Source organism: Enhydra lutris, unplaced genomic scaffold (genome assembly GCF_002288905.1).
Source record: "Enhydra lutris kenyoni isolate GAN:26980312 unplaced genomic scaffold, ASM228890v2 scaffoldscaffold12, whole genome shotgun sequence".
NCBI classification, from domain to species: Eukaryota; Metazoa; Chordata; class Mammalia; order Carnivora; family Mustelidae; genus Enhydra; species Enhydra lutris.
In genome coordinates this window covers 61,137,410-61,150,609 of record NW_019154096.1, presented here as the reverse complement: position 1 = coordinate 61,150,609, position 13,200 = coordinate 61,137,410, and the positions used below count along the sequence as shown (strand labels likewise).

Below are 13,200 nucleotides of genomic sequence, written 5' to 3'. Positions count from 1 at the left end.
TTTGCAACAATTCAATCATACCTTTCTTTTCAAGGTACACAAAAAAAGAAGAAAGTATGTGCATGGGATGTGCCCAACTCATTTCTTGGTTCATAACAATTCAGTCATGCCTTTCTTTTTTACACAGATATCTGAGTTGGGTATCCTAGCTCAGCTGGATCTTTTGACCTCCTTTAATGAAGTATTACAGTCAGAAATCATACAAAGAAAATTTACACCACCAAGACAATATTAGTTTGTTATTAAAGCTTTCCAAATTAAATATATAAGTTAGGTGTTCATTTTACCTCTGAAAGATTGGGAGCAACCAGCAGTCACTCTTCCTTCACCCCCCTTTCTAATGTGAGCATACGTTAAGATACCTCCTACCTCATCGTATCAAGGTTTCCAGAAAGAGGAAAAATTATAGCCTTCTAATTATTTCAACTCACAGGACTTTGCAAGATCTGAGTAACTCGTTTCCTCTGCTCCATCATATTGAAGTCTTGTCGTAGATCAGGAGACATGTTTCTCTCCCTAATGTATTCTGGGTCATTTTCATTGATGCGGTCAAAATACCTCTCTTTGTGAGGCATGCTGGGAGGAGGAGGAGTAGTGACCACGCCTTGGCTGGCATCTGAACTCATGCTTCACGGCGGCAACTCCCCTTGTTACCTGCATTAATAAACACAAAGGAGGACATTCATGATAAGTTCATTACTAAATTTGATTTTACGGGGGTCAAGCAGAATTCCGCCCCCCCCAAAAGCGTTATCAGTGGCAACTTTCTTTAGAGAGTAGCTTCTCAAAAAATATTAGAACAATTTTTTATTAAGGTAAAAATCTCTTAGATTAAAATGATAAACTGGAAATTGATATTTTCAGAGGTAATGAAAACTCTTCAACTCAATTATAATAATGTCATCAACTGCTTACTAACTGAAGTAACTCCTTCTAAAGAAGCAATAATCAAAATCTCCAAAAGTAAAATATCACATTTGAAATGGCAGAGTTTCCACAATTAGTACTGTCACTAGAGCTTCTCTTTCCTCTTACTCATGCTTTTTTATGGTAGACCAAACTTGGGCCATATTTAATGACTGCTACATTTTATAGTGAATGCAATTTACTAACATATGAGAGAAACACAGCTTTTAAAGTTTAAGATTTTTCCTGGGGCACCTGGGTGGCTCAGTCGTTAAGCATCTGCCTTCGGGTCAGGTCATGATACCACCGTCCCGCAATCGAGCCCCACATTGGGCTCCCTGCTCAGCAGGAAGCGTGCTTCTCCCTCTCTCACTCCCCCTGTTTGTGTTCCCTCTCTCTGTCATATAAATAAATAAAATCTTTAAAAATAAATAAATAAAAGTTTCCCCAATAATTCAACTTCCTAGGGGAAACAGAAGAATTATTAAGGTTGTCAGATTATGCCTAAGTTCAGCAGACAGTGCTTCAAACTCAAGTAAGAAACAAACAGTAAAAAGCTATTCAGAAACCACGTGAATAGCTGATTCACTTAATTATCACAATAATCACACTTTTCTAGACAGATTCAGAAGGAAGGTGGTAAAGGCCACTTTCTTCTTAGGGATCTGAATCTCTAATAAAAACCAGAGATATCTGGTCTCATTTTTTTTTTTTTAATATTTTATTTATTTATTTGACAGACAGAGATCACAAGTAGGCAGAGAGGCAGGCAGAGAGAGAGGAGGAAGCAGGCTCCCTGCTGAGCAGAAAGCCCGATGCGGGATCATGACCTGAGCCGAAGGCAGCGGCATTAATCCCCTGAGCCACCCAGGCACCCCTCTGGTCTCATTTTTAAAAACACAGTAACAACCAGTGAGATTACTGTATTTGTCTCTAATAAGAGTCTTTGATAGAATTCATCTCTACAGCTACTTTGGTACAATTTAGACCAAGCAAACTAACTATAAGATAATAAAAATTCTTGCATTAGATGACGTGATACCATATAAAGAACACCCTAAAGACCCCACCAAAAAGTATCAGAACTGATAAATGAATTCAGTAAGGTTACAGGAAACAAAATCAGTATACAGAAATCTGTTGCATTTCTATACACTAATAATAAAACAGCAGAAAATTATGAAAACAATCCCATTTACAACTGCACCAAAAACAATATGCCTAGGCATAAACTTAACAAAAGAGGGGAAAGACCTCCGAAAACTATAAAACACTGATGAAAGAAACTGACGACAACACAAAGACGTGGAAAGACATTCCATGCTCATGGACTGGAAGAATACTGTTGAAAGGCCCATACTACCTAGATTTAATGCAATCTCTATCAAAATACCAACAACACTTCTCACAGAACTAGAACAATCTTAAAATTTATTTGGAACCACAAAAGACCCCGAATAGCCAAAGTAATGTTGAAAAAGAATGACAAAAGTGGAGGTATCACAATTTCAGACTTCAAGTTATACTACAAAACTGCAGTAATAAAAACAGTATGGCAATAGCACAAAAACACACTTAGATCAAGAGAAGGGAAGAGAAAGCAATTACACGGTCAATTAATCTTTAACAAAGACGACTATGCTAGCCACTGAACTTTACATACATTAGTTTATCTACTTCTCTTAACCCCCTGAGGTGGGTGTTACCTCGCTTTACAAATGAGGAAATAAAATCACTGAGAAGTAACTTGTCTCTGGCCAAAGAGCCAGCAAGTGGTGGACCCAGGATTTAAATCTAGTCTGGGGGCGCCTGGGTGGCTCAGTGGGTTAAGCCGCTGCCTTCGGCTCAGGTCATGATCTCGGAGTCCTGGGATCGAGCCCCGCATCGGGCTCTCTGCTCTCTAGGGGAGCCTGCTTCCTCCTCTCTCTCTGCCTGCCTCTCTGCCTACTTGTGATCTCTCTGTCAAATAAATAAATAAAATCTTTAAAAAAAAAAAAAAAATCTAGTCTGTAGCTCTCTAAAGCCAGTGGTCTTAATCACAACCTAGACCCAGAGGTAAGCTAGTACTTTCTTTTCAAATGCCAATTCCAGCTACTCAGTAGCACTGATTATTTGGAGATTATTTGGAGACTGGTAAAACCTTTCCAAACAAACAAGCAAACAAACAAAAAGTACCAGAATTGCCATGGTTTGGAAGGGAGTTATGCATTTTCACTATACTGCTTCCCAAGGAGGGTTATATTTTAAGGGAATAAAGTGGTAGATTCTTTATTTTAAGGGAATAGAGTTTTTCTTAATCCTGAACAACTAAACTAAGCATACATCTTTCTGCTTCTAGAGGATATAAAAACAATTCAATTCCAAGGTTCCTTCTCTTTAAAATTAACTGACCGTCTTTTTTAAATTCAAGTATAATTAACATACAGTGTTATATTAGTTTCAGGTACACAATATGATTCAACAATTCTATACATTTCTCAGTGCTCATCAAGATGAGTGTACTCTTAATCCCTTTTATCTATTTCAACCCCCCTCCCCTCCTCTCTGGCTACCACTAGTTTGTTCTCTATATTTAAGAATGGGGGGGGTTGTCTCTTTGCTTCTTAAATTCCACATACGAGTGAAAATGTATGGTATTCGTCTTTTCCTGACTGACTTATTTAACTCTGCTTCATACCCTTTAGGTCCATCCATGCTGCTGCAAATGAAAAGATTTCATTTTTTATGACTGCGTAATATTCCATAGTGTGTGTGTGGGGGTGTGAGCACATACGTGTACATGCACATACACATACATCTTCTTTATCCATTCATCTACTGATGGACACTTGGATTGTTTTCATATTTTGCCTATTGTAAATAATGCTGCAATAAACATAGGGGTACATACAGCTTGTTATTTTTTGTTATTTGTTTTGTAGTTTGAGTAAATACCTAATAGTGGAATTACTGGATCATAGGTTTCTTTTCTTTTCTTTTTTTTTTTTTTTTAATTTATTTGACAGACAGAGATCACAAGTAGGCAGAGAGGCAGGCAGAGAGAGGAGGAAGCAGGCTCCATGCTGAGCAGACAACCCGACGTGAGGCTCAATCCCAGGACCCTGGGATTATGACCTGAGCTGAAGGCAGAGGCTTTAACCCACTGAGCCACCCAGACGCCCCGGATCATATGTTTCTATTCTTAATTTTTTTGAGGAACCTCCATACTGTTTTCCACAGTGGCTGTACCCGCCAGTTTGCATTCCCACCAACAGTGCATGAGGGTTCCTTTTTCTCCACATCCCTGCGAACACTTGTTATTTCTTGCGTATTTGATTTTAGTCATTCTGACAGGTACAAAGTGACATCTCATTGTGATTTCAATCGACAAATCCTATTTTTAATGCTACATATATAGTCATGCTTTCTAGTACTTCAAAGCAATATACACCATTGCAAACCACTATGAATTCCATTGGGGGAAAAATATTTATCTTCTAAGGGGATTCTTTGAACTGACAATAATGCAAGAAAACAGATTTTTTACAAAGTAAAGTTATAAAACTTACTGTCAACACTACGGGTTTCCCTCTGGCCATGCATTTTAGAAACAAGGTTATTAGGCATAAGCAAAAATTCTAGTTTAAAAAATCTTATCCAAATATTTATGAACCACCCAACATCTATGTTAAAAGAAATTTGGGTTCAAGGCACAAACAGATGAAATACTCTAGAACGATGACTTTCAAACTCTTTAAAAATGGCAATCGAGGGATGCCTGGGTGGCTGAGTCAGTTAAGCATCTGCCTTCGGCTCAGGTCCTGATCCCACGGTCCTGGGATCGAGTACAGCATCAGGCTCCTTGCTCGGTGGGGAGCCTGCTTCTCCCTCTGCCTGCCCTCCCTGCTTGTGCTCTCTTTTCTATGACAATAAATAAAATCTTTAAAAAAAAATGTCAATCCACAGTAAGAAATACATTTTATAAGTATAATGACATACAAATTCATGAGATATATAACTGAAATAAGTTCATGGTACTTTCCCTTACTATGTAGTACATTCTGATACTTTCTATTTTCATTAAAACAAAAGTACTGGTCAAACAGATTCTTGGTCTACTAATGGGTTGTGACCCACAGTTTGAAAAACACTATTCTAGAAACCCTAAGCTATGGTCACATGGACAACAGAAAGGAAAGAAGAGGTGTGTCTGTATATGAGATGGGGGAGGAGGGAATGAATATATGCTAGAGATGGAAGGGAACTGAAAATGCTTCCTTGAAATTAAAAAAAAAAAACATTTATGGCAGGCTATAGCAATTATAACAATCCTAGAATCTTAGTGTTTTGGGGGATAATTACATTTTCTTCCATTTGGGCAGCTAGTGTCATCTGTATTACTCAACGTCCATTTGTTTTTCATTTTTTCTTGAGTCTTATCTATTTCTAGTTCAATTTTCCAGATCTTTCTGGTTATGTCTGTAGTCCCACAGGCAGGGGACTCTATAAGTGGTACGTGAATTGAATTATTTTCCTATATCACAACTCCTCCCAAATCAATCTGGTTTACATTAGTTCTAGGCTGGGAATGGTAACAACAATCTTAAGTTTGGAAAGACTTTCTTTAATAACTTTTCTTAATTCTTGACAGTTTTAACAGCTTCTTCTAGAACATAAGCAAAAAGATGGTTGTACTTTCAAGTCCCAGGCCTATTGTTCCATATTTAAAGGAAAAATCAAAGATATGCCAAGACTTCAAAGCAGCCTATCTGCTTAAAACAACAGCAGCAACAACAACAAATGATGGTTTATTAAGTTAGTTTTTCTTAATGAAATTTACTGTAAAACTGTGAAGGTATTTGAAGCTTTAGAAAATAATCTGGATCCTGCACAAACTCTAACAAGTCACAACTTCAGATTGACCAGTGAAGTTTTATTCATTTTTAAATTCTAAAAGCATAGGGACACCTGCGTGGCTCAGTTCGTTAAGCATCTGTCTTGGGCTCAGGTCATGATCCCCGGGTCTTGGGATCAAGTCCCACACTGGGGAAGGGGGACAGTTCTTGCTCAGCAGGGAGCCTGCTTCTCCCTCTGCCTGCTGCTCTCCCTGCTTGTATTCTTTCTCTGACAAATAAATAAATAAACAAACAAAATCCTTAAAAAGAAGGGGGGGAAAAGCTTTAAATTCTAAAAAGCATGAACTACTTTCAATTGCTAGCCAAGATTTTATGTACAACTGACATGGAAATCAACAGGCTTGGAAAACTGTAACTAGGCATAGAGAAAAGTGAAGAAAAAAAGAAAAAAAACCCAAACAAGAGGCATTGAGTAGCACCAAGTAATACATATAACACTTTCTAAGTGCCCCAAAGGAAGAAGATTTAATTATCCCGCAAGCACTAGGGTCTTATTGTTATAATGGCTACTGATTCTATTGAGAGTTCTCTTGGAATATTTCAGACTGTGTGATTTAAGGATCACACTTTACAGATGAGAGGAAACTACACTTAAAGGTGTTGAGTGATTTTTCTAAAGCTACCATGTTCAAGTATCAGATATTGCTATGATATTATAATAATGACATGTATTTGTACCATCATGTCATTCACTGATTGCCCCATGGTCAAAATTACTCTTCCAATGAAATATATGGAAAAAGCCCAGGCCTATCACATATATTTTATGCAAGAATTTTATAAATATCACTGACTATGAGGAATAAGCTATAAAGAAGGGCTACAAATTTTAGCACATGTAAACAGACTTGATTATATGATTGTCCTAGGATGCACAGAAAAGTAGATAAACAAATTGGGTTTTTCAGTGGTAATCTGCTTCACCTAAATACACAAGGAACACATTTTATTTAAGTAACTAGACTTTTAAAGATTAAGAAGTATCAACAAACATATTACCACTAAGTCAATGAAGTGCCTTTCATTGCACAAACTGTAAAGTAGTGAGATTAAAAAGTCTTGTATGGGGCGCCTGGGTGGCTCAGTGGGTTGAGCCGCTGCCTTCAGCTCAGGTCATGATCTCAGGGTCCTGGGATCGAGTCCTGCATCGGGCTCTCTGCTCAGAGGGAGCCTGCTTCCTCCTCTCTCTCTGCCTGCCTCTCTGCCTACTTGTGATCTGTCTGTCAAATAAATAAATAAAATCTTTAAAAAAAAAAAAAAAAGTCTTGTATGGCTATCAAATTGGTACAGATGTAGAAACTTAACTCTCTCTGGCCTAGTGCCAGAATCTTTTCAGAATGAACATATCTTCAAAATAAAACTATAAATTCTAAACTTCTATATAAAAGTCAGGAAATAATGAATCTACAGTAGATCAGTAAAAGACACTATCAATCTGAGCCTTAGTCTTAAAATCAAAACTTAAAGTGAAAGGAAAAAACAACAAACAATAACAACATAAACTGGTAATGGTAACAGCACCCCATCATGTTGCTAAATGTCCTGTGCTTAATGGAATTTGATAGCTGGCTCAGCAGTCATTAAAAAACACAAAAAAACAAAACAGACAAAAGAAAATCGTCATTTGGAGAGCGTATTTATGAGAATGTTCGGCTTCAAACTTTGTTTTATAAAGAAAAATAGGGGCACCTGGGTGGCTCAGTCAGTTAAACGTGTGCCTTCAGCTCAGGTCATGATCCAGAATCCTGGGATCAAGCCCTGCATTGGGATCCTTACTACATAGGGTGACTGCTTCTCCCTCTCCCTCTGCCTGCTGCTCCCCCCGCCTATCATCTATCTCTCTGTCAAATACATAAATGAAATCTTAAAAAAAAAAAAAAAAAAGAAAGAAAGCAAGAAAAGAAAGAGAAGAAAAATACTACACTGCTAATTAAGATAAATTTTAGCAAACATGAAAAATATATCCTGTGCTTATACAACCAGAATATAGCAGTTACATTTTAAATAATGTATATTATTATTATTACATCTAAGAGCAGAGCAATAAGTATAAAAATTTTGAACAGGTGCTTCAGGTCAAAATTCAGCAGGGTGAGCCAAAGACTAGAAGTATTCATTCAATTGCTGGACAAAGCACAGGACAACTCAAACCTCTTTTTCACTAAAGTACCAATGCTTGAAGAAGAATATTTCATTGATCAACATAACCTGTTGCAAGGAACAGTGTGCTGGACTCCCATATTTGAAGAGGAGAGATTGGGGAGAAGAAGGGCAGTTACTTGCTTGACATTGGCAGGAGTATAACATTTACTGGTAACTTGAAAAGAAACCTTTCATTATAAATAGATCAAATTTACAAAATATAATGGCCACGCAAGAAGCAGAGTTACAAACTCGAAAATACATATAAAAAGTTTAGGTGAGGTGTATTCTTTTGAAGTCCAAACTCAATCATTATCTAGATTTAGCTCAAATTGTTCCCAACATGAATCATCTGGAGAAACAAATATGAAACTGATTTTTAAATAAATAAATATATAGCCTTATAAAATGGTAAGTAAAACAATCAACCAGAGAGGCAATCCCTCAAGTATCTTGCATAATCCAAAAACAGATGGCCTTGGTGTCTTTACCCTCTTTTCTACAAAATTTGATGAATGTTCTGAATATATTCCCTCAATCATCGTTTGTATTCAACATGGAGCTTTTGGAAATGATTGAGGAAAAAAACAAAAGGTGGATTTTTTTTCCCTCTCCTAAGAGAAAGCTGATGGAGACTAATGGATTGATTACTTGAATGTGCCTCTCAGACATTTAGTTTCTGTTATTGAGTCCCCTGGTATCAGTGAAATTTTTAAAACTGATATCCAGGAAACTCTCCAAAACTTGACAGCTCATGATAAATGAGGGCTTTTAAAAAGTGGAATCAGTGGAGATTGTGATTTTTTAAAAAAGATTCAGTGCTCTCAATTTCTGGAGATAACCTTAAATCTTTGGCTCTCTACTATATGGTTGTCCTTCTGGGCAAAAAGTTTTTGTTTTTGTTTTTAAGAAACACCAACTCTCACACACTTCATGAACTAAAGTCTGTCTATACGCACAGCACTGAGCTTGAAAAATTTAAAGCCCTTGCTTTTGACATTTTCTTGAGAACAATGTTTGAGGTCAAATTCACTCTTACCCAATACTGGACCTCAGGAAACTTTCCAAAATGAGTATCAGAATATAAGTAATATGAAAAACTTAATTCCCCCAAATTCCAATCCTACGTCTACTTTGAGAAATAAGTAGACGTAAGATTGGAATTTGGGGGAATTAAGTCAAGAAATTCTAGTTCCTCAGTCTGGAGAAATGCAAACAATCCTACAAAGTTCATTACTAAAAATGAGTTGAGTTTGTAAAATTAAACAATCAACCAAAAGTCTAGTTTAGAAAATGGATTTGTTATTGTGGATGATACTTCCAATGGTTCATTCCTAATGGGGTCACTGTGACCAGTGAGAAACAAGAGGCGGCCTCGTAGGGCACACACAACATATAAAAGGCAAAGCTCTTCATTGTAAAAATTGAAGGAAAAAAATACATAAATAGTTAAAGAACACAGGGTATGAGTTAGTCCCAAGAGTTCATTCTGAGCTACTATTTCAGGTATTCCAGCTAAAGAATTTTGGCTTTTATGGTTATAACATATAAAATACAGCTGTAAAAACCAATCCAAAAGCTGTAGGTAACTCAATACATTGTCACTGCAAGGAAGTCTGATTTGAAGGAGTTCCCACCTTCAGATTTTGGCTAGTAAGGAGGATTTCAAGATCATCACAATCCCATCTGTTTTCTTTCTATGGAAAGTCTAACAGTGAGCCATGAAAATGAAATTTATTAAGCATAGGTAACAGTACTTGAAAATCACTTTGAAAAATACTTGGGTCAGAACCTGCCATTCTAGAAATGTGATCATTGCTTTAAGTGGCAGTCCATGAAAAGAGATGTTCATCAACCTCAGAAATCTGCTTCTGTAAAAAACAAAACAAAAAAACTATTTTTGTGAAACTAGCTTTTTCAAACGAATCATTCTTAAGATCTAGAGTTCAATTTTACAATACTGTACTGGGTTGAAGTGTCGTGCCCCCCCCCCCACCAAAAAATTCATGTCATTACTTCAGAATGTGACCTTGTTTGAAAATAGGGCCTTAATTTGTAATCAAGTTAAGATGAAGTCATACTGGATTAGGGCAGGTCCTAAACCCAATGACTAGTGTCTTTTATAAAACTGAGAGAGATGTGGACACAGACACACATGGGGAAAAAACTATGCGATGATGGAAGCAGAGATAAAAACTGATACTGCCACAAGCCAGGAAACTCCAAGGACCGATGCCACCAGAAGCTAGGAGAGACATAAAGCAGGTTTCCCTCAGATCCCCCAGAAAAAACCAACCTTGCTGACACCCTGATTTTGGGCTTCTGGCCTCAAGAACTATAAAAGAATAAATTTCTGTTGTTTCCAGCCACTTGTTTTGTGGCACTTTTTTATGGTAGTTCTAGGAAACACACACACATGCTGTTCCAGTGGAATTTCCATCCTGGTAATACTGACTTTTTAGGAGGCATTTTACCATCACAACATTGTAGATAACAATGTGGACAGACAGCACACCTTTGCAGAATCATAGTTGGCTCTTTAGAAATAACAGATATCACTGATATAATAAGTAAGGGCAATGCAAGGTAAATATATTCCATGGTGGCACAACTTCTGCAAGCTACAATTTTAGACTGAGAAACAATGTTTCCAAGAAAATCTGAAGCCAAGAAGATATAAATGTCCTTGTCATATCAAAAGCTGAACAGAATTTCTTTGTAAAACTCCATGAAGATTCACAATGAATGCTACCCACAAAAGTGCAGTGGGCTCTACTGCTACTATCGTAACTACAACAATGTTAAAGCAATTATAAACTATAAAATATTACAGTCTGATGGAGTATTTTTCCATTTAACCAAGGATGGATTTAAAAAGCCACTTGCTCAGGTTAGCAGGTTCTTGCCGGGCATACATACATGCAATAGTTCTGCCCATCTCCCCATCTTCCCACATTAGCGACCACTGAACCCACACCTGCAGCTTCAATGTCATGGCACAGGGCCCTGGATCCCTAGGATTATGAAAAACCATAAGATACCAGTTAAGCAGTTCAACATCAAGTTAGTCTTGCAGCTACTTCTACTCTGTTGTCTGACTTTTATTAGAGCAATACTTTTATCTAATTCTTTTTTTTAAGATTTATTTATTTATTTGACAGAGATCACAAGTAGGCAGAGAGGCAGGCAGAGAGAGAGGGAGGGGGAAGCAGGCTCCCTGCTGAGCAGAGAGCCCGATGCGGGGCTCGATCCCAGAACCCTGGGATCATGACCCGAGCTGAAGGCAGAGGCTTTAACCCACTGAGCCACCCAGGCGCCCCCTTCTATCTAATTCTCAATGATCAAGTTCTGTTGGTCTCTCAGCCCTTTCACCCACTATAAAGCAGCCTAAATCCCTTTCTTGTTTCTCATGTAACTCCAAATACTTTCAAAACTGAAAGTCTGTACCTGAACCTGATACGTCAGGTCTGAGTCTTAGACCCTTCTATCAGTCTCTATAGTTCCCTGAGGTCACCTGACAGCTCGCGCCTTGGCTTATGGGGGATTTCTGATGCCATGCAGAGTTACCTTGTATTGATTCTCCATCTAGCCTTCTCCCAATTACCAAAATACCCAGTCCCAGTGCTTTGCCCATGTGTCAGGGTTTGACACTAAACTGCGGAACCTCCCTTTTACTGACAGTCCACACACCTGGGTTCTTCCCTGTTGCCTGTTGTTAGGGTTCTCAAGGATCTGCCTAGACTTCAAATCCTTGTCAGGCATGTTTCAGTCACTGCAACTCCATTCCTTATACCATCTTTAGTAATTAAGCTTGTGTGGGTCTTCATTAAAGAAATTACGAATTTCCTTAAAGAATTTTTTAAAATGCATTTTTGGTGAAAATATTTTTATGTGAAGAGAGGGTTAATCGCAAGTAGTCAACATTTCCTGACCTTCTAATGTTGTCTAATATGGTCTTAAGAATATAGCATGTTTTAACGCTTTTAATCCCCATAATAACTCTAGAAAGGTAGATGCTATCACCATACTCATTTTACAGACAGAAAGAGCACAGAGAAGTTGCTTATCCAAGGTCACACAACAGCATGTGTCAGTTGAGATATAAATTCAAGGAGACTGGCTCCAGAACCTCTGTTCTTAACCACTGTGCTATACTGTATCTCTATCTTCCACCATCCCATTCTTTTCCCTAATCCCCAATGATGTTTTTAAATCTTGTGTCATTTCTTTTTTTTTTTTAAAGATTTTATTTATTTATTTGACAGACAGAGATCACATGTAGGCAGAGAGGCAGGCAGAGAGAGAGAGAGAGAGAGAGAGAGAGAGAGAGAGAGAGGAGGAAGCAGGCTCTCCACTGAGCAGAGAGCCCGATGCGGGGCTCGATCCCAGGACTCTGAGATCATGACCTGAGCCGAAGGCAGAGGCTTTAACCCACTGAGCCACCCAGGTGCCCCAAATCTTGAGTCATTTTCAAATTTATACCTGTTAAGATCCTTTGGTAAATGTTTCCAACTCTTCCCCTACCGCAGTCCCCAAATCTAAATGAACCACCTAAGTGAACACCATCTAAGTCCCTACCTCTAATGTGAACTCTTTGGCAAAATATGTATTTTCAAAAGAGATTAGATTTTTCTTACAATGATGTTTACTTGAACATGAAAACATGTCATACAGGGTCTGACAGTCAGGGATTATTAAGTCAATAATAAACGAGCAAAATTTCCTGGTCATTCACCAAATTAAATCTTCCACTAAGTGTAATATAAACTATAATTGTAAACTTTAGGAAGAGGTGGTAGCTCTGGGTGAGGTGAGTTCTTTGGAACCTAATATCTAGATTATATATGCCTCATTACTTCCTAGAACTCTTGGTCATTTATTGTCATTTAAAGAGGTTTATGCTCTGACCAAGTATAAAGTAAGATTTAGCCTTGAAAAGTACACTTAGTCAATATGAATAAGAACCTAGAAAATGTATGCATAGTTTTTATTTTTTATGACAATTTATTCATGTAAGAGAAAAGAGACTGAGATTCTTTTCTGACATGGAGACAAAAGAGGAGACTGGAGATGATAGAGACAATTTAAGTCTGTAAACCACAGCTGGAACCTGAAGTCTTAATAACATGAAAATCTGAAAGAAGACCTAAAAAGTCTAATGTCAAAATCAGGGAAAAAGAAAAAGCATTAAACTAACTCATCATTTAATTTACAGAGGAAAGTTGAACAATGACATCAGAAGTGCAGATTTTTAAAG

The 13,200-nt window shown here is 37.6% G+C and overlaps 1 protein-coding gene across 5 annotated transcripts in view; it reads right to left on the bottom strand.

The window, feature by feature from the left end:
• The window catches only part of LOC111144882 (adducin 3), a 121,947-nt gene that overhangs the window by 31,038 nt on the left and 77,709 nt on the right, over window positions 1–13,200 (bottom strand). For all 5 annotated transcript variants that reach the window (XM_022499461.1, XM_022499465.1, XM_022499462.1 and 2 more), the window contains one exon: window positions 432–654. In XM_022499461.1, coding sequence (XP_022355169.1) covers window positions 432–626 — 195 coding nt within the window. In that variant the 5' untranslated portion in view covers window positions 627–654. The remainder of the gene's footprint in view (window positions 1–431; window positions 655–13,200) is intronic.